The following is a 22,153-nucleotide window of genomic DNA, read 5'->3' as shown; positions in this document are numbered from 1 at the left end:
AAGATTGCCAATTTAAAGAAAGATTAAGTTTTGGGTGAATATGAACTTCAAAGTCCAATTTGAAATATTTTTATTAGTATATAGTCTGTGTCTGAAGCCATAGTCTGAAAAACATACTAAACTGTTTCTGAATGAGCAGAGCATCCTGTTGAGATGAAAGGGACTGTAACGGCTCTGCTGCCATAATTACATTATACTATAATGAAGTCTGACTAGTGAGCAGTTACTGAAATTTTGGAGTAATAGCCTGTGACGACTCTCTTGGCTGGTACAGGATGTTCCTGGTGTGACTTCTGCCAAAACAGGAAGAAAAAAAAAGCTGTAATGAAAAGGCTAGGCTTCTGTTTTGGAATTTTACTAGCTCTTGTAGCTCAGTGGCATAACAAAGCATGGAATGCAGCAGACTTTGCATAGCTAATAAGCAAATTCTTCCCTTGTCAGTTGCAAAATATCAAATGGTTCTTGACTATCTTCTCACTCTGCTCATCTACCTGTATCCAGAGACAGCATGGAATTAGTGGAGAGCCACAAGAAATTCCTGCTCTTCAGCCTCTTTCCCTTTTCACTGTTTTCAGTTAAGGGAAGCTTAAAATCTGCCAATTAAAGTATGAAGTCACTGAAAATTAAAATGAAACTCTTTTTTAAAAGACTTTTTTCCCTAGTGTCAACACTTGCAGCTTTTTCCTGGATATTCTTAGTGAATCATTTTTAACATGAAGAATCGTGCCATGATGCTAATATAGCAGTCATGCTTCCTAAATCACGCTTGCATTTGAGATCAAGCTAGTAAACATTTTGCTTTCAGTAAATTGAAGTACTTCTTAGTCTACTTGCCTAAAGAAATAAGCCTGAGAGCAGTCCATGTAAAAAAATTAAAACACTTAGGGTAGATGGGACAATTTGAGCCCAGTTTAAGGAATAGCCAAAGTTTCACAAATCTAAACTTCCTCAAAATGTCTGAAAGTTACAAATTGTTTAGAGGAAAGTAGCCTCTTTGGGCTGCTTGTTCAGTGTAGGGAGTAGGTTTTTTTCTTCCACGCTGGAGAACTTGTGCTGGGGAAAGATATTGGAAACAGGACATTATTTTCCCAATTGAGGAGTAGCTCTAGACAGTGATTTTTTTCTAAGCCAAAAAGCCTCTTCAGATACTTGTTTTCTGATTACTTGCTAAAGAAATAGTAGGCTTCTGGTTGAATACTTCAGTGCCACAGTTTGCACTTCCATTTTGCACAGCCAAGATTCTACAATCACTGTCACTGATGTTTTAGGCTAATAGCTCAAAGAAAATGAGATGCCTCCTGGAACTCCTCATAGTCAATTGGCAAGCAAACTAGATTAAGTAGCTTTGTTGAAAAGGCTTTTCTCACAGACTTAAGTTCTTCAATTTCTGTTCCTGGGAAGCAGTACAAAAGCTTGTGATGTTTCATAGATGCTGACTGTCCACCGTTTCCCAACTTCCTTGGGAATTTCTGTCTCTGCATGCAAGTTCCTGAAGTTCAAATGAGGTTATGTTTTTGTCTTGAACTCTGTTTTCCCACAAGCTGTTTTTTGCTGGGCTTTTATTGTATGTTTTTTCCTGTATTCATGGACTCATACCTCTGTGATGAGAAACTTTTATATATTTAAGTTTGTAAAACCAATTAAACTATAAACCACTTATTTTTAGAATGGACGTAGAATGAATGCTTAGCTCTGAGTCTTTCCTTTTGTTAATTGCTTCATAGTGGTCTATAAATACCACAGACTCCATTTCAAGGTAATTCTGATATGAAAAGATTTCAAGCTTTTAATTACCACTCACTGGTATTGCAGTCTTACCTTATGAAGAAACTCCATAATCAAGCTATTTCCACATGAGCTGTTGCTCTGAATGTCTTTCTTGTGACTTTCTTGTCTTTCTTACCCTGTCCCCCTCTATAAGTTCTCAGTAGATTAAAACCCATTTTTCAGTTAAAGTTCCTACCAAAAGATGTTCTGTCCATACTGTTTTACTTATTTGTGTATATAGATGAAATTGATCAGGATGCTTCAAGCAAGAAAAAATAATAATATTGTAAACCCAGAGTATCAATATCTAGCACTGCAATGCAAGTATTTATGGAAGAACAGGGTTTTGTATAATCACAGTAAAACTTATGGTGGGCTGAGACTTGTGGATATCATCAAAATCAGTTGCCTGTGCTTGGAATTTATATCAGGTGGCAGTGGATCTTGTCTGTTTGAGTCTTTGAAAATCTCCAAGAATGGAGATTCCACAGCCTCTCTGGACAGTGCCCTCCAGTTTATTGACCATTTTTCCTCTATCTAACATCATCTGCAAACTCACTGAAGGTGTGTTTTGATCCACAGGCCAGGCTGATAATCAAAATATTGAGCGGTATTGATCCTAGTAGTAACACAGGTGTAATATTGAAGAGAGACATGGTTGTTGAAGGGAATGTGGCAGAACTGTCAAGGAAATAAACAGAATTTGGGGAAATAATAATGGTTGTAAAATAGCCACTGGTTTTTTTTGTTCATTTCTTTGTTTTGTTTGGGTTTTTGTTTGGGTTTTTTTGTTGTTGTTGGGTTTGTCTGGTTTTTTTCCTTTTTGTTTTAAAGATTTTAATAGAAAACAAATAATTTAAGCTGAAGCCTACCCAACTTTGAGCTGGGCACATATGTATTGGTAGGCATTAAATTTGTGTTTCCACGGTAATTACTGAATGATGACACTCTGTCTTCAGTTAAAATAGAAAGTTTTATTTTGCATCGTTAAGTGCAAACATCCATCTTAAGATGCCAGAACAGTATAGGTAGCATGTTTCCCAACTTCTCTCATGAGGAACACTACAGATTCAAGAGCATCATGGGCATACTGCTGAGCACCTAGATAGGAACTTGAGTGGTAGATGCAGTTCAGAGCTCTGGAGTTACCTTTAACCTTTTTTGGTAATGATTTTGTGTGAGGTATCTCCATTCCCTTTTCTTTATCTCCCTCAAAGATAAATCCAGGAGGGAATTTGTAGTAACTCTGTTTCAGAGGAAAACTGTTCACACCAGGCCTCTCTGGGGATTGTCTTCCTCCTATTTGAACAAGAATGGGTCTTGTGCATCGAAATGTTGAGTATCCTCTGTTCAGAGACTGTGACAGCAAAGCCTTATATAGTCAGTCAGAGGAGACCTTGTACTGTATAGAGAGGTATGGATAGAAGATGAATTATCTCTCAGTGTGTAAGTAACTGTCCTAACAAATCTGCCTTACAGGTCCACTGAAGAAATGTTTAGTATGGCTGATGAAAACTGCAGCTCCAATCCTGCGATGGTTCGGAGGAAAAAAATTGCAATCAGCATAATCTTTTCTCTGCCTGAAAAAGAAGAAGCACAGAGAAACTTCCAGGATTTCTTTTTTTCTCACTTTCCTCTTTTTGAATCTCACATGAACAAGCTGAAATATGCAATAGAAAAGGTACAGAATACTAATTTGGCATAATGTGGAAAAATAAGTGTCAATCAGAATGAAGTATTCTAGAATCTGATAGATGAAGAGTGGGAGAAGGTGCGTGGTTTCAAGCTTGCCTCCCTCCTTACACATGCGGTCTTGAGCCTGAGCCCAGTGTAGGAATTCAACATTTGCTGAAAGGGGTGCGGTTTCTTTTCTAGACAGAATTAGAATGGAGAGTTTTATGCTATGGGTGGCTTTTCTTTCTTTTTCACCATGTATCGCTATGAGGTTTTTGACTCCCTGGAGACTGTGGAAATGATGATATTCTATCCTTTCATGCAGTTTCTAAAAGAGAGACACAAAATATTTGTTGCTGTCTTCCTCTCGGTCTCTCAGAAATGTCCTCTTCTCTCCCCTTGCCCAGTATTAGGGATTGGTCCCTCACGAGGTGGAGGGAGGTTGGCAGCTGTTGCTGTCAAGAGGGGCTGTATAGGACTGGGGCTAGAACTTAGTTGTTTTGACATGTTAATGAAGCTTAAAAAGATGAAGAATGCGAATCCTTTAAGAAGCTGTTTTGTGTCTTTAACTCTTAATCAAGGCCATGATCTCATGTAGAAAAATAGCAGAATCCAGCCAGAGAGTGCAGGTTTATATCAGCCGTGTCATGGATGCCCTGGGAGAATTCAGGTGAGTTGATGGAATTCTGAATTACAAGGAAAGCTCTTTTCATGCCCCTCAAAAGATATTTGTCACTTGCAGTTATAAGCAACTGAATGCAAGGTCTTGTATTTTAGACAGTCTTGAAGTTAACGTGAATGAATTTTCTGCATTGGGTATTGGGTAAATGCTTTCAAAAAACTTTAGCAAAACCAGCTCAGCCGTTTTCCTAATGAGACTAAAAGTAGTTCTGTTGCAATCATGTGTTCCTGGAACTGTCAGTTAAATTCTATAAGATCTCATCAAGAGTTGACTTCTGCTGATACCTGTATAGTCAAGTGGATCGATTTTGTGTTCAGACAGAGGAGTTGTCTGTTCCTAGCCATAGATGCTGAACAATGTAACTGGCAAGAAAGATGCGATCAAAGGCTCTCTTTTCTGTACCTAAGAAAGGAAGGAAGGAATGGTCAGAGGCTAAGAAAGTTGGCTAAAGAGAGAGAGAAGGCTTTAGTGGGATGAAGTTTCTGTAATATCTGGGATGTAGAATCAAATCCCTGCAATGAATAGAATGGGTCCTTTTTCCCCTCAAAATTATTTCTGTATGGTTTCTCTGAATCAAATACGCACAGTAATGCAAGAAAGGGAAGCCAAATATGTAATTCATGTGAAGACACTAGATTACTGATACTCTGAATTAAACAGACTAGTGTTCTGGACACTAGTAAAAACTCTTCCAGTTTGTTTAGTCTCCTCAATCTTGCAAAAATAAATAAAAATCAGTGGACAATAGAAGAGGAAAGGGACTACTTGTAATTATTTGCAAGATTGAAATGTGCATGTTAACACTTACTTTTTGGGGATTTTCTTTGAGCAGAGTTACCATCTGGAACCTGTATTCTGTTCCAAGGATTGCAGAGCCTGTGTGGCTTAATATGATGTCCAGTACCCTGGAAAAGAACCAGCTATGCCAGCGTTTTCTTAAAGAATTTACGTTTCTGATAGAACAGATCAACAAAAATCAGTAAGCTTCTCCCAATGCTTTTTTCTTAAAAAAAAAACTTGTGTTCTTCACAGTGCATGTGGGTATGTTAAAGCACTTAATGGGATATTCTTTTGTTGGTGTTACTTTGGACATATTCTTTTTTTTCCTAGGTTCTTTGCTGCTTTGTTGACCGCAGTGCTGACATATCATCTGGCTTGGGTCCCAACAGTAATGCCAGTTGACCATCCTCCCATCAAGGCCTTCTCTGAGAAGCGCACATCACAGTCTGTGAACATGCTGGCAAAATCCCACCCGTATAACCCTCTCTGGGCACAGCTTGGTCAGTAGGAAATGGAAAGCTTCAGACTTCTCTATAACTATCACCTTCCTGCATCTGCTCCTTTTAGATAGGAGCCACTCGTGATCCAGGTCACATTTTGCCTGGTTAATCAGAGTGTTTGGAGGCCTGTTTGCATAGCCTGCTTTTTATTCTTTATTTTTTGTTGTCATCCTCTTTTACACTGTCTGGTTAAGTAATTTGGTATAGAAGTATTAAGACGGTGCAACTGCTGTGAACAGTCTGAGCAGTTTGGGAAAAAACAAGAGGGAATAGACTGGATTGAGGGGAGTTATCTGGTCTTGGAGGCCCTTTGTAGTTGCAGCTGCCCTGGTTCTACTTCGTTTTATCTCTCTCACAGAGTAGGATAGACAGCAAGACAACAAATCAGAAGTCTGGCAAGTGACAATACCTCCATTCACAGTTACATGAGTGGACTTGGTCCAAGATTTTTTTATTATGCCCCATACCTCAAGCTATTCTCTGACAAATAATTTATAGCTTATAAGTTGTCTCGATACAGAGGACTAAACAACTGATGTCAGATGAGTAGGTGAGTGAAAGCTGAGAGAATAATTCTGCCAGTGGTAAATCCTGGAAAAGTCCTCCTTCTTGGCAGGAGATGTGAGTGATATCAGGTCAGCCTTCACTTTAACTGATACACTGTATTGCTATGTAGGATAACACATGTGCACACTAAAGCAATAATGTGACTTTTACACTGTGCTACTGGTTGTGTTTCTTGCTAATTGTTTCAATTATACTCGTTATTCTCAGCAACTGTTATGAAACTAATAATTGCTGCCTTGGCCATATAGTTGTAGTAGAATTGTTTCCTGGCTTAGGATGTCTTTTAAACATTGTGCAGAGTTTAGACGGAAGGAGAAATTAGAAGTGTGTTCATGGTGTTGAGGACGGAGCTGCTGCTGAGCTTATGGTTGCTCCCAGGAGCGACCACTGGTGACTAGTCAAGAATCTGGGCTTTTTCTGCCCTGACAAGTTCTTGGTGCCTGAACTCAAAATGCTTTCTGGTTTTGTTTCATTTTTATAAAGCCCAAAAAGCCATTATTAAGTGGTTGCAAAAACCGATCACGAAAGTAAGATGTTGCCCTCTGCTGGTCTCCTTCTTTAGGAAGAGGGAGGAAAAACAAAAAGTCATGTGTCTAGTATTTAAAATGGAAATGACGTTTTATTAAGGAAGGGATTTTCCACTTGTCTTTCCACCTTCAGACCTCTATTGTCATTACATATTATGTATCAATTAGAGTTACATACTGATAAAACTGTAAATCCCATTGTCAGGAAGACATACTGTCTCTTAAGCATCAGCTTCAATATAATATGTTAAGAACAAGTATTACTATGTTTTGAAGATCACAATTTTGACTTTTTATGCTGTCTTATTAGTAATGGTTTTATATAAAAAGCAATTGTGCAAATTAACATGAAGTCTGAATCTGATTTCCATAGCAACTGTGCTCAACTCAAAAGTAAAGCAATATCTTCCCGTTTCCTTTCCAAATTGCTTGTTCTTGTGGCCTACCAGGCTTCGAGGTTAATTGAGTAGTTTAACGCCCACTTTTGGTTACTGAGAAATGAATTTGCTGGCATGTTAGGCTATGAGATTGGTCGCAGTGTTGTTCCTAATTGAGGAAAGATGGCACCACCGATGCCACTACACAGCAGCCTCTCCGGTGCATCACTGAAATCATGAGAAATGGCAGATCTTGGCAGGGGAGACAGTGAGAGCCATGGAATTACTGTCTCATTGATCCTTGTTTTGTAGGAATGGAGTCAGAAGCTTTATTCCTTTTATGTTCTGTATAGAGAGGAGGAGGCTGAGCATAAATATGCTTGGAGGTTTTTTGCTGTGTTAGTGTCCTCATATTGAAACCAGAGGCCCCCTTGCCCTTGGTAGAAACTTTTCTGAAGCTCTGATTATAACTTTTAATATAATGTTGCTTCTTGAGGTGTCATACAAAATCCTGATGGCAACTCCATCCAGAACAGAGTTTGAGCCGCTCAGAGTAAGGATTTAGCACCTAAAGCAATCCAGTAGATTAGCAGGTAGCTGATAAAGTCTCAAGGCAGAGAAGTCTGCTTTCAACAATTAAGGTGGCTGAAGAAAACTGAGCTTTTGCTGGCTGTCTGCCATGTGCTGGTGAGATCAGTCACAGTTTGGTTAAGCAAAGACAAGTTAGTTGGTATTTTCTAATGGGTGTCAGGTGAAGACAACAGGGTTAACTCAACCTGGTAATAAACACTTCTTGAGTTGGTCCATCTTTGAGAGAGCATGTGAACATTGCCTTATTGGCTAGCTATGTTTACTTTCCCAGAACTTTGGAGTAGAAACTCTGTAGCCGATAGATGATTATAAGCAACTGGAAGATAGCTACCACTCTCCCAAACAAATATGTTGAAAGTAGGATATGTATGACCTAAGTTGTGTTAAAAAAGCAGTTCTTCAGGATAAACGATCTAATAAATGAGTAGGGGGACACTCAGATTATGTTGTAGTGCCTACCTTTCATATTACAGTTGTACTTTAGGTAGTAAAATTTTCTAGTTCTCCACTGCCCCCTGCCACAGATAAATGCTCACGTTAGTGAGGTTGACTCCAAGTCCATACCACAAGCCTTGCTCAATAAGGCCTCTTTTTCCTGAACCTTATTTATAAAGCTAATATTTAATCCTTTTTTCGATTTCTTAGTCCTGAAAAATGTAACTTAGATTTTCTCTGTAAAAATACCTGTGTTTAACAGAAAAAAGTCACTTTGATGTGAAAGAAAATAAGTAGAAAAATAGAAAATAGTACAGCTTGCTTTGGAGTTTTTCTGGGTCTACTTTCCTCTTCACCCCCTCTTGTGTCAGTTTCTAAGTGATAATACCTTGTAAGCATTGTGTGAATAAAAAACTTAGTGGCTTTGAACAGAAAGAAAATGAGCAATAGCAGCTAATTCCTCACGGAAAACACCAAAACACTTCCAGACAAAAGCCAGGTGTAAGAAGCAGTAGGGGACTTTTTTGTCTTTCTTTATTCTTTTAAACTGTTATGAATTTACTGTGAAAGAAATGAATTGTCTGATTTGTGTCCATAGTAAATGCTGTTTCAAAATGTATTGAATTTGACCAGTGAAGGTTATGTTAAAATGAAATTTTTGCTTTCCTGTGTAGGTGATCTCTACGGTGCCATAGGCTCTCCGGTTAGATTAACTCGAACTGTTATTGTTGGAAAACGCAAGGAGTTGGTGCAGCGCTTGCTCTATGTTCTAACTTACTTCATTCGGTGCTCTGAGCTGCAGGAAAATCAGCTGACGTGGAGCGAGTCGGCTGGAGAAGGAGAACAAGTGCTAAATGGAAGTAAGATAACAACTGCACTAGAAAAGGGAGAGGTAGAGGAGTCTGATTATGTGGTTGTCACTGTTAAAAATGAACCTGCTCTTGTGCCTCCAATCCTACCTCCAAAGAATGATGGAAGTAAGAACAACAGTACTGTAGAGTGGGTGCATGACCCAGAAAGCACTCATGCTGTCCCGATCTCTTCAAAAGAAAAGAAGGAAGCAATAGGAAAGGCCAGTCAGAGCTCCGAAGCATCTGTGGACTGTCTAACTAGCAGTTTCTGTAAAGGAGCAGCTGATGGTAGGAAAAGAACCGTCGCTGACACAGGCATAGTATCCTATCACTCTGAAGAGTTATCTAAATTAGAGGATTTAATGGATGTAAAGAAGAACAAGAACCAGAATGAGAGAAAAGCAGAAAATCAGTTTTCTAGTAGGTCATCTGCCTTACCTTGTCCTGAAAGGTCTGGCCACAGGAGTTCCCACTTAGAAAAGGTCACATTTCAGATTGGAAGTTCTGCATCACCAGAGTCTGACTTAGAAACTTGTAGAAGAGAAATGGAAGAAAATCTGAAGGCATTCAGAAAAAATACAGAGGTGATACATTGTGCCTCAAGTTCCACAAGTCTGGCTATGGATGCCTCTCAGAATCAAGAAGACAGTTGTGAAGCTGCCTTTATACCCTTCAGTAAACATAATGTTTGTTATGCCCAAATCCCACCGTGTGAGGAGAAGGAGAGTACGCTTAGCCAACATATGGAAAGTAAAGGAACTGAAATGAATTTAAAGAATGCCATATCAAGTGAACTGCTTTTGCCCACGGATAACACAGAAACTGTAAAACTGCCAAACAATAAAGAAAATAGAACTTTATGCTCTGGCAACTTACAGAACTATTCCTCTGACTGCGTAGAAGCAGATTCTGCTGTCAAACAGGATTCCCCTAAAGTAGGTGCTAAAGATGTCCCCTATGGGGATGCTGGAAGGAAAACCTCCTTCAGAGTTGAAGGGGACATTCCAAGGAATGAGAGTTCAGACAGTGCTCTCGGAGCCAGTGATGAAGAAGGTGACTGTTGTATCCCTGATGAAGTGCATTGTGATAATGTCAGCAAACGACTTGAAGAATTTGCGGAAGTGGAACTTCCTTTACCAAGGTAAAGTAGTCTGATTTAATTTAGAACTAAATTAAGTTCAAAGCTCTTGTTACTTTAGAGTTTTTCAGAGTTTCAAGTCTGAAATCTTCTGGAGTCTTGACTAAGTTCCTTGCAAACAAATCAGTAACAGACACTGATGTGGTTAGAAATCTTGTAAACAGATTGGGCAAAAAGAAAACAGAGACAGCAGGTTTAAAGAAGTTTTGTGACAAAGGTATAGTTCAAATGTCTAACAAAAAGTGGTCAGACTTTTTATATAAAAACTGCCTGTAACATTTAATGTAGACATGTAGAGAGAACATCTGAGGACAAGGAAAGCTTTACTTAAACGGATAATTGTTTAGATTTGACATAATTGACAAGTCAAAGACAGATTTGGAATAAATACAGACATCCTATTTGAAAACTTTTGGGCATTATAAGTGCACGTGGAACTTGATGCTTAAGGTAGGTTTCTAGACCTTAAGCATGAGAATTGGAGAAGATTCAAATTTAGCAAATTTTTTAGGTGCAGAACAGGGAGCTCATACATACCACAAGCTCTAATGCATGTAAATTTGCTTATTTTTGAATTTGAAGGAATCAGTACATTGTTAAATTTAAGCTTTTCAAATTCTTGTTTTGAAGAGCACCAGTAAATGTTTACTGGTGTGAACATTTACATGTACTTTGAGTACAGTTGTTGATTAATATTTGCAGTAGAAGCAGGTCGATAAACCTAACTTTGTGTTCCTGTAAAATCTGAATGCAGTTTGTGGAGCAAGAATCTTACCTGCTTTGCATTTCTGTATTTCAGGTCAAATACCATCAGCAGTCAATGTGTGAAAAACTTTGGAAGATCACTTCTGGGTGGTTACTGTCATACATATATACCTGATCTAGTGCTGCACGGAATAAATAATGATGAAAAACTCAAGCAGTGTCTACTAGCAGATCTACTTCATGCGATGCACGTGAGTTAAAGTACTGTTCTGAGTCATAGCTGGAGTTGTGATATTACTGAGATCAGCAGAAGCAGATTATTTCAATAGGTTTCTTTTTTGCTTACCTGTTCTGAACAGCCACACCTGCCATGTCTTCCTTCTTGAAAGATGTAAGCCCGTAATTCATTATATGCAAAGCCTGTTCACACAAGAATTGTGTGCTTTCCTTTATACTCTCTTAAGGCTTCTCTTCAAAGATAAACACAAGGAAGATTGTTTGCAACTTGAAGTGACAAGAAAAAAACTCTCAAACTGCTTCTCTTTTCAGTCACAATAGCAGACAGAATTATCTGTATTTCAGAAAAATGATACGCAAGTTGAAACATCATATTCTGCCACTTTAGTGGCATGTGTTGCAAGGGAGATAAAGTCTTGTTGAGGCCTGTATGATACTAGACTGTAATAGAAATGACTTACTATGGAAAGTAATTGTCTGTGGATAAGAACTTTACCATGTTCTTACTCTACTGTAGGTACTCCTAAACTACAGAATTTATAACTAACCTTTCACTGAAATAACTGTCTGACCTCAATATGCAATTTAAAATGCTTATCTAGTAGTTGTCTGCAGCTTCTCTATAGCAATTAAGAATCATCCTGCTGGCATGACTGCATGTAATATCCAAAACAGTGATGTGTGTGTATGTAACTAACTTCTTGAAACAACATCAGATTGGTCTTATATGATGCTGTGTCTCTTCACTGGTGGATGACAAGTTGACTATGAGCCAGCAGTATGCCCTTGCAGCCAGGAGGGCCAATGGTATCCTGGTATGCATCAAAGAGTGTGGCCAGCAGGTCAAGGGAGGTGATCCTGCCCCTCTACTCGGTCCTAGTGAGGCCACATCTCAGGTATTGTGTTCAGTTCTGGTCTCCACAGTTCAAAAAAGACAAGGAGCTACAGGAGAGGATCCAGTGAAGGCCTTCAGAGATGATTAGGGGTCTGGAACATCTCTCTTATGAGGAGAAACTGCAGTAGCTGGGCCTGTTTAGTCTAGAGAGGAGAAGACAGGGAATCTCATTAATGCATGTAAATATCTCAAAGGTGGGTCAAGAGTGGTGGCAGTGGTGCCCAGTGACAGGACAAAGAGTAATGGCCATAAACTAAAACGCAAGAAGGTCCACCTCAACATGAGGAAGAACTTCTTTACACTGAAGGTGGCAGAGCACTGGAACAGGCTGCCCGGGGATGTTCTGGATTCTCCCTCTCTGAAGGCAATCAAAACCCACTCAGACGTGTTCCTGTGTCACCTGCTCTAGATGACCCTGCCTTGGTCAGGGAGTTGGCCTAGGTGGTCTCCAGAGGTTCCTTCAAACCCTAACTATTCTGTGATAACCTGCCCTTGATTCTGCATAGTAAAATCTCTCACATATCTCTGAAACATTGAACATACTTTCACCATCACTGGATTAGTGTAATTATTACTCTCTTAATTTTGAAAGAAATTTGTTTTCAGGGTAGGTGGAATATGTGAAGAAAAATAAAATGGAGTAGTGATTTTGAAGCATTAATTAAAACTAAATGCCTCGATCAAATTGGCAGTTAAGACCTGATCCAAAGTTGCTGAATATAAATCCTGTCACTGAAGTTGGTATTCCTTGTTTTTCAAGATGCCTTTTGTTCCCTATTGGACATTGAATCACTTTCTTAGTCCCTACCTCAGTGTGAATGAAAATAGAACTTCAAACTGAGCTGTGGAAATGTATATGGAAGTGTCACATAATTGTATTTTGTTTCTGTTGCAGCATCCAGTGCTAGATGAGCCCATAGCAGAAGCTGTCTGCATTATTGCAGACACAGATAAATGGAACGTACAAGTAGCTACAAGCCAGAGAAAGATGATGGACAGTATGAAGTTAGGCAAGGATGTTTTGGTTTCAAGTCAAGTATCCAGTTTATTGCAGTCTATTTTACAGCTTTACAAACTCAACGTCCCAGCTGACTTTGTAAGTATTTCCTTACTGCAGACTGAAGCTAATGAAAATGGTTTAGCTCAGATAGCAGATGCAGAGTTTTGTATGCTGTGTTGCTATATCAATGAACTGATGCCTGAAATAATGCAGAGTTGTTACAACATATTGAAAAGAATCCATGCTACAGTTCAATAGCGGATGCTGGTTTAGCTGTAATTTACGTTTAATAGAACAAATCAAAGTTAACTACTTGAAAATACATGTACCAAAACTCAAATTTTTTAGGCAATTTTAGCATGGTCCTCATGTGTTTATGTTTAGGACTCTTAAATTTGGTTCTTATTTTTTTGTTTGTATTATTTCCACACTTCTTTAAGTTGTTGAAGTGTCTATTTACCTAAGCCTGGTTCTGGCATACAACTTTCTATTCTTGCGCTTTCTATTCAACCCCATGCAGTGGATGCCTCTTCTCTCTGCTCTCCAAATAATTGTGCCTCTGTGTGCTTATCTGACCCTTCTATTTTGTGCATATTTTAGCCACCCCTGTCAGCAAGTGCTGTCTTGGGTAGACTTGCTGATGTCTCCGTAGGATTAATGGGATGAGACACCTCGGAGAACGGGTGGGTCGCAGCAGAGGACATTACTTCGTCATATTGCGTGCTCCCTGTCCCACAGCATCCTTTTCTGTCCTCATTTGTTGTGGAGTTCATCAGAGCAAATCAGTAACACTGGCTCTGCTATTACAACAAAATTACTCAGAAGTCTGACAGCAGTAATTGTAATACAGTTTTTAATGCACGATTGTAGGTGAGGGGAGATGGAGTCGGTTTTTTTCAGTGCTCACCGCTTTTGCAGTTAGCAGAATTGATCTGTCCTTCAGCAGATAGCCTTGAGAAACTTTGTAGGAATCCTGTGTAATGACTGTGCCAGCAGATGGAAGAGAAAGATAGAGCTAAATACTAACAGCTGTAATTAGTATTACTTGGCACTGTTTTGGATAAAATTAGTAGTATTGATTACACTGAGTTCTTGAAGTCAAATGCTAGGCAACATGTGTGGGCATGTTTTTCAGTGTTGTCTTTGGACTCTTCTGGGTGTCGAAAAATATGCAACTTCGGTTGAAATTATAACCTAACACTATCGCAGTCACACCTTAAATTCTGGCATTTTTAAACTGAATAGTTGATTCTGCAACCGAAGTGTTCTTTACGAAATTGCCTTGGGATTTGTGTATGCAATTTCTTTATGGCTTGTATGGTTTGGGAGGGGTCTGGAGGTGGAATGATTTTCAGGTTTTTATTTGCTTTTTCTTACAAAGAGGAACAGTGAAATGACAGTGCTAGTAGTTGATAAATTTTCTATAATCCATGTTAGAGACACTTTGATCCTTCTGGTGGATTGTACAACTCTGCTAGAACAGAACACTAGTACATGGCAGTTAAGTGTTCTACTAAACTCTAGGGGGAGAAGTGTGACTTTTTAATTGTAGTGTTTCTATTGATTTTAATTTGGACAGAAACCATATGTACCGATGTACTAATACCAGTCAGAGATGAGCATAATGCAGTATGTTTGAAGTTTCCTTTAGGAGTGCATGATTCTTTAGATGTTCAGATGAATAAGTATTTTTGGGTTTTTTTGGTACAACAGAAAACAAAACACAACTTGAGACCAGATGAAAGGCAAGTGGTGATATCTTCCTTCTGGCACTTCTGACTGGTGACAGTGCTGCAGAGAGCTTTGCAGTATGCCCTGATGAGAGGGAAGTGATGATTGCAACTGCTGCATTTCAGCAATATGCCAAAAGTTTTACCTACACCTTTAAACTCATTTTAAGCTACTCTTCTATTTTTAAAAGTAACTTGACTTTTTTTTTCCATTTAGTCAATGAGGAAAAACTGCAGAGGAAGCTAACATTAAAAACAAAAGACTTGTGGAAGTTTTCAACGAAAGGGGTTCATGTACCAAGCTTGTGGGGAGAAATGTCTTTTGATTCTTGGCTGATATTAATGAGGAGCAGATAATATTATGTAAACAACCCCTCTTTTAAAATCATGTGTCATTCTTTCTTACATGCTGCCTCATAACTTGAAAATATAAATAATCCGTATTCCTTTATACAAATACTGGAATTGAAATATATTGAACTGCTGCTTTGTGAATCAGCTGCATGCTCCCCTGAACCACTGAGGCAGTGCTCATAGGCTTTTTGCATTAGAGTTACCTGTAATGGAAAAGATAAGAATTCTTCCCTTTTGGCCAGAATCAGAAGTGGTATGATTAAAATGATTTGAGTGAAAATTTGCTTGAAACAAATAGATCAAACGACTGCCAAAAAGCTTTTGCCTTTCCTCCACTGGTGTCAATTATTTTACTCTACTACCATGTAGCACATTTTTTTAAAATGCCTCTTCATCTTCCATGATTAAGACTTGGTATTAGCTATTAAAAAAATCATTAAAAATCTTCATCTTGCTCCAGACAATCAGAAAAAATGCATGGTAGGCTACCTACAAGCCTGAGTCTATTTTTTTCATCATTATTTTGTTAATTAACAAAACAGGTTTTACCAGATCTTATTTCTAATACTTAGGCTTTCATTCAACTCAAAGTACATGAGACAATGACCTGAAGCTGTTTGCTGCTAGTGTTTCTAATTGCTGTGTATGCCTGCTGGATGATTATACATTTGATAATGTGAGGTGCTGCATGCACTTCCTGCTTTCATCTCCTGGAGTTTGGAGAGCTGAACTAATTTAACTTTTTTGAAGTGATCATCCTTATGAAAAGAAGGAATATATCAAAGTGAATGTGCCTTTTGTCCTAGAACAAAATACCTGATAAGACATCCTACCTACTTCCCTTGTGAAGACATGCTAACTACTGACCTTGTCTTACCAAAATAACCCCTCTTTCTCTTTGAAGCTGAAGTTCATCTACTCTCCTGTAGTTGATGTATGAGAAATTACCATGCATCACATGACTGTATTTAAAAATAATATGCATTTCTAGCATTCCACTGCTGAAAGAAGAGGGGTGTGATTAAACTGATGTTTCAACTTGAACTGTTACCTTTTGGCAATCAGCATCAAATGTTTAAGCAATTTTAAACTAGAAGTACCTAGAAATAATGAAGACAAATGCCTAAAATGGATTTATATCTTATCTGCTACGGTAAAGCTGTCAGCAAAAGAGTTATAATTTTTTGATGAATAAGGTACTGATGTCTTCTACTTCCTGAGTGTTAGTTTCTTGAATGGCACTAGAGCCTTAGAGCTAGAATGATAATTTTAGGAACTGTTGTCTAAACCAAGTCTTTCAGAAAAATGGTATTGACTTATAACAAAGACATCTTGATCTAAGGATTCTGGTTTGATTCTTAGTAAGATGTTCAGAGTGGTTTTGAACTCAGTTAAAACTGCTGAAGTCAGCAGAAACACAGTGGCTTACTTTAGTGGAGAATGGAGTTAGTGTAGTAAACTGGCTGGCCAGGAAAGCTGGAACATCCCAGTTCTATCAGGGGTTTCTTCTTTGTGGGATACTGTAACTGTTTTAATGTTTGTAGCACAGTTGTAGCAAAACCAATTACCTCTTCTAGATGTTGGAGTATAGATTTAGTTTATCTTCTGGCAAAGATAGAAGGTAAAGTGATATGCTTACATATCTGTAATGTTTGTGTGCAATTGCTAAAGCCATTCTGAGGTTTTTGATCTTTGTTTACAGTGCATAATGCATCTTGAGGATAGACTACAAGAGATGTATCTCAAAAGCAAAATGCTTTCAGAATATCTGCGAGGACATACAAGAGTGCATGTAAAAGAACTAGGAATTGTATTGGGGTGAGTATTGCAGGTATCAGTCTTAACCACTGGCAAAATCTGGGGCAGTTATTTTTCCTTTTCATCTGAATTTTGACATCTTGTTCTCACAAGGACTTGCTTCATATTTAACACTCTCTCATATGCCTAATAAGGTGTGCAAATGGGTTCTGCTGAGCTATCTGGAAATCGGGAGGAGACATTTATACAGCAAGAACAAATTACTTGTTACTCTTAAATCTTCAGAATAAAGAAAGTTTGGATTTTGGTCCTTAGGAAGTTAAGCATGCATTCATACACACTCCCTTCTGTTGTGATCTCCTTAATGAAAACTTCATCCCGACAAATACTTTGGAATTTTTGGAAGATTAGGTAGTATATTTGTATCTCGAGGGAAGAGAGGGTCTCAAAAAGCAGATGTAGAAAAACAAACAGGTGTCCTGTTGGGCACCTGTCTCCTAATAATAGTACTTGATTGGCATATAACCTTGAGTGATGTGCCTGCTGACAGCAGAAAAGGGGGAAGAAGCGAAAACACATTCTCAAGATGCTTTTTAGCACTGTAAATTAAATCTAATTCATCTTTTTCCAGACTGTTCAAGATATCATATTCAGAAATGTAGCTGTAAATAGTGAAAACCTGAAATAAGCACTCTTCTCAGTGTGCGTATATATGCTAAATATATATAAATATACATGTACATCCTGGCCTCTGAGCAGCTTCACATTTAGAAATGGTTGGAAGCTGACCAATGCATTTGAGAGACATTCCTTGAACTGCTATTGTGTAATAATTAATAATTTCAGTTTTTAGTCATTTTTGGTAAGAAAGTGCTACTATATAGTGAACAGAGTTATATTCAAAACCTGAAATGCATAGTCTTCCATAAGCTGATACTTAAACTGGGCTTACTGGTGCCTACTGACTGGGAAGACTACAAGCTAAAGCTCATAGCTTAGCAAATAAATAAAAGGTTTTTTATTTAAACTACAAAAGATTGTATAGCACAGAATATAATACTGTCTTTTGACTTAAATGGTAGCATACTTCTTGATTTTAAACATTATTACCTACCTTTTACTGGTATGTTATGAGTAATGGCAATAAATAATAATTAAACAGTGAACTTAGTTATAGCAAGACACTTCCAGTTTCTTTAAAGTGAATGAAAAATATCTTCTTTTGTTTTTCTTGTGAAGGTGACTGTATATTTTAAAGTCTATCTCTTTTTTTTTTTTTTTTTTTAATTTCTAGGATTGAATCCAATGACTTGCCTCTGTTGGCTGCTATAGCAAGTACTCATTCCCCATATGTTGCTCAAATACTCTTATAAATTAAACTCTCAGGATAGTCATTCCCTTAAAGTAAAGTTAAGAAAATGGGAATGTTGAATGAAGAACAGAGGTGCCAAACACTGGTAAAGGGGAGCACTGAGGAAAGGCGGTGATGACTGTGCATTCTACCACCTTCCGATTCTGATCTCAACCGGATGTTTTATCGGAGGACTTCAGTTTACATAATGTCAAAGGCATTCAGGTTTTTCTTACAATCTCACTTCTGACTTAAGAAAGAGACTGCATCCTTGTATTTTATTTTTATTCAGAGGACAAAAGTTAACGCTATGTGGCAGACCAGGAGCTGCCATCCAAAACGCTGCTCAAAACCGTGAAGTACCAGTCAAAAGAACAAGTGGGTTAAAATGGATTTTGTAATACTATGCTTGTGAGTGTGGTGTGGTGTATGTTTCTTTGCTGGGGAGGAGGAGGAGCTGTAAACTCTGTATATAGCATTCCTATACACAAGTGTATTAGGTGGGACATGATTTTCTTGCAGAGCATACACATGATTTTGTATAGTAGAAGTGATGGGCTCGGAACAAGGAACCTGGATTCAGCAGCCAAATGTTATGTGGAAATGGAGGTGTGTGTGAGGTTGATGTTACTTTTCCCTTTAAGGACAAGAGGTTGAGAGCTGTGGCTGCTTCTCTTTTAATGAGGAGGCATTCAAATGGGCCCATGGCTAGAGATGGAATGGAATGAACTTCCGAGATAGGGATTTTGTGGGAAAGCCTTATGGAACTTCTGCTACAAGTTTACATTTGTTGCTGATGCAACTTGAATAACTCTTGAGTTGCTGTATGACTGTAGTCCTGGGAACTAAACCTGTGTCTTGGTGTCATCGAGTATTACCATCTCCAAGGAGTATGAATCTGAAAACCACCTGAATGATGCCAGTGCTGTCAGCACGTGTCTGTGCACACATACACCAAGCCATTGGCACAAACTGAAGACAATCCTATTGGGGAAATAAAAGACAACAAAACCCCCCACCAAACCTTTAGTCAAAAGTATTACTTTTTTCCAGCTACAAGTTGTCACACTCAGTAGGAATAAAAGAGGAACACTGTTTGAAGTAAAATGAAATGCAGGGGGCAAACCCCAATATTTGATATTACTATGAATGTTTGCAATTACTCTTTTTGATTCTGCAGAAATCTTGAACTATCATCCAGGTGCCTTTCCTTAATAGGTTAAGTACTCTGACACCAGAAACTACTTCTCCACTAGTTGATACTGGCCTCTGGTGTTTCTAGAAAGCAAAATAAAATTTTGTATTTCACTGTTTTCATGTGGTTGATTAAAATGAATGTAAAAAAATACTTTTTTTGCATCAAGCACTGTTAAGCTGGATATGAAACTACGGACCAGACTGAGGAGAGAACAAAGGATCCAAACATTCTTAAACAAAAAACTCAATGTTGGACTGTTCTGTTTTGAGCCACTGCGAATGCAGTGTCTGAAATTGTCATCTTGCAAGCAGATTGCTGGCAACACAATTGCTTGAAAATAGTGAATTCTTATAAGAAACTCTTGGTCACCAGTTGTGAGTTCTCCTTGTTGATGATTACAGATTTTTAACACTGAAGGGACACACTTTTACTGCAAGTGTTTTTATTTCCTACTACCTTGATGTTTGGACTTTTCTACAGTAAACTTTCAATGATTTGAAATAATGAAATGCGCATATTGTGAATTGTTTAAATGTGATGGGGGTCTTGATTAACCTTGTGTTGCTTTTTGAGGGAAATAGGTAGACTGACCTACTGTGAAAAGAGGTTGTTTCCATGTGGAGGGATACTTAATATTCTGGTAACACTTCTAAAGCTGTTCCTTCTATGCTGGTTTTCTGACCTGACATTCCAAATGTTACTTTTATTGCATTTTCATACTTCTCCCTAGTATTTTGCCTAAAAAGGCTAAAATATTTCTGTGGTTCAGGTTTTCTCCTGCTTGTAGTTAAGGAAACTTTTCTTGTCTCTGGATATCTGCTGGAAAGTAAACTTACCTCTGCATATAACTTTTAGCAGATACTGCTTTCTATTTCACAAGGTTAAGACAAAGTAAGAACCATAAAGCAAGTCACATATTCCTGAACTACCCTTTTGATGGAGAACGTGTGCATGTGTAAGACTATGAAACTGCTTCCCTGAGTGTATATAGGAATCCTCATGTATTTTCTCTATTTCATGTCACTCTTAAATAGTAGCTGAGATCATTAAAAGTCAATTCCAGTTCTTTAAAGTATAAGTTGGGTTTTTATCTGACCAGACACTGACAAGTCTTCAAAGAAATAGATGCTAACATAAAGATGTGCTTTTGTTATCACAGAGTGTACTAAAGAAGTCAGAGGTCAGCAGACATTCAGTGATTTCAATATTAATACCATAGTCAGTAATACCTGATTTTACTACATCAACTATTAAAAAAAAAAAAAAAATTTAAAAAATCTGCCCTTTGGCAAGACATCAATTAACCTTATGGTGGCATGTGAGCCGATGGTCAAAAACACTTGGATTTTCTTCAGCCCAGGCTAAAACTTTATAGTTCTTGCTGCTTTCTCTAACATTTTGCTGCTCTTCAGAAATTACATGTTGAACTATCTTATTCTTACAGTTTTAGTTTTGGGGGAAAGAAAATTCAAAACAAAAGCTCTTTATTACCTTTAAAAGGCTTTACACTAATGAAAGCTAATTATATATTTCCCCCTCCACCAAACGTACTACCTCAGTTGACAGGATTCCACTTTCTAGGGCTTTTTTTTTTTTTGACTCAAAGTCTTTTAACTTGTTTTTGGTAGCATCTTGATGTTTATGTAAATTGGTGTGGCATGACAGGGCAGTAAGTATTTACAGATGTGGTTTTTAGACATTTTTAAGGCATGTTTCTGGTTTTATTTTAATAGGATGAAAAGTGATATGAATGTACAGATGTGTTGAAAATTGATAATGTAGCTTAATTTTCAACTATTCCAAAGTTGTTTTTATCAGTATTATGTAGGTTTTTTGTAAACTTAAATACATACTTTCTTGGTTAAGTGGGAGTGCACAGTCTTTCTAAAATCCCACATAATTGCAGTTTACACAGTGAAATTTAAAGAATGTATGCTTTTTTTCAGGCAAGACTAAGCAGAGGGGAGAAGTGAACTGCTAAATTGTAGTATTTAATCTACATGAATTCTTTAACCCCAGACGATACCAAGAATTAAACATTTTAATTTCAGTAGGTACTCTCTGAACTAACGTATAATATTTTCTTCTGCCCCCAAAAAACTAATAGACACTGATTCTGTAATTCACTTTTCTAATAGCATCCTCCAGAATTCTAGATTGATCTTCCCCACTCCCTACTACTATATGCATCTTTACTCTTCAAGTCAAAAACTCTTTTCAGATGCACCAAATTCTTGTATATAAGTTTTGCGCAAAACGATCACTTACCCCCAAGTCTAACTTCAATTAAAAGGATCCAAATAAAAATCAAGTCTGAACTACTGAATATAGTATAGACATTTTCTTTTTTTTTTTTTTTTTTTTTTTTTTTTTTTGTGGAGATCGAATGAGCTAATTTGACATACACAGCAGGTTTTTCATAGTAGAAAAAAATGTGTGTTGCTATTGCATGTTTGGAGAACATAGACTTTTTTAGGAATGACTGAATACCAATGTCAAACTACATGGTTTTTTTTCTTATAGTTGTTCATGTATTGCTATCATTTTGGTCTATTTCTTTGCGGCATTTGGTGCAATAAACTTTCTGAAATCAACTTAAGTGATATTTGGTATCTTCCTTTTTAAAACTTCTGAAATGGGCTGTTATTGTTGTAGCTGAGATCTAAAAGCACATGAGCATTCAATAACCCAGTAGCAGAGTATGCAACTTGCAAGAAATGTCTGACAGGAAGACTCCACAAAATTTGGAACCTGATTTAACACTTTTAGCATCTTTGGAAACTTTACTCCACAAGAGCTCTTATAATGTGAAAAATAATGGCAAAAAATAATGGAAAATGAAGACAATGGCTGTTGGAATAGGTCCTGTGGAATTTCCACACTCTTGTGTGGCTGGCATTTAGCTCTTTTCATATGCATTTGAGCTACCTGAAAAATGTGTCACTATTAGATAATATATCCAGTTTTTAAAATTGCTCAACCAAATGGGAATGAGTGACACCTCATGTCTGCTAGATTATGAAGTTTAGTTTAAAA

General features: G+C 37.7%; 1 protein-coding gene across 4 annotated transcripts in view; it reads left to right on the top strand.

Annotated features, from left to right (window-relative positions):
• The window catches only part of FNIP2 (folliculin interacting protein 2), a 49,943-nt gene extending 28,227 nt beyond the window's left edge, over nt 1-21,716 (top strand). For all 4 annotated transcript variants that reach the window (XM_027739522.2, XM_027739523.2, XM_027739520.2 and 1 more), the window contains 9 exons: nt 3,247-3,448; nt 4,023-4,111; nt 4,956-5,102; nt 5,234-5,403; nt 8,575-9,892; nt 10,689-10,845; nt 12,622-12,822; nt 16,513-16,628; nt 17,863-21,716. In XM_027739522.2, the coding sequence (XP_027595323.2) occupies nt 3,247-3,448; nt 4,023-4,111; nt 4,956-5,102; nt 5,234-5,403; nt 8,575-9,892; nt 10,689-10,845; nt 12,622-12,822; nt 16,513-16,628; nt 17,863-17,941 (2,479 nt within the window). In that variant the 3' untranslated portion in view covers nt 17,942-21,716. The remainder of the gene's footprint in view (nt 1-3,246; nt 3,449-4,022; nt 4,112-4,955; nt 5,103-5,233; nt 5,404-8,574; nt 9,893-10,688; nt 10,846-12,621; nt 12,823-16,512; nt 16,629-17,862) is intronic.
• The last annotated feature ends 437 nt before the right edge of the window (nt 21,717-22,153 follow it).

The sequence above is a fragment of the Pipra filicauda genome, unplaced genomic scaffold (genome assembly GCF_003945595.2).
Source record: "Pipra filicauda isolate LSUMZ 115617 unplaced genomic scaffold, ASM394559v2 scaffold22_size4397567_pilon, whole genome shotgun sequence".
NCBI classification, from domain to species: domain Eukaryota; kingdom Metazoa; phylum Chordata; class Aves; order Passeriformes; family Pipridae; genus Pipra; species Pipra filicauda.
This window is presented reverse-complemented; position numbering and strand designations above follow the sequence as displayed.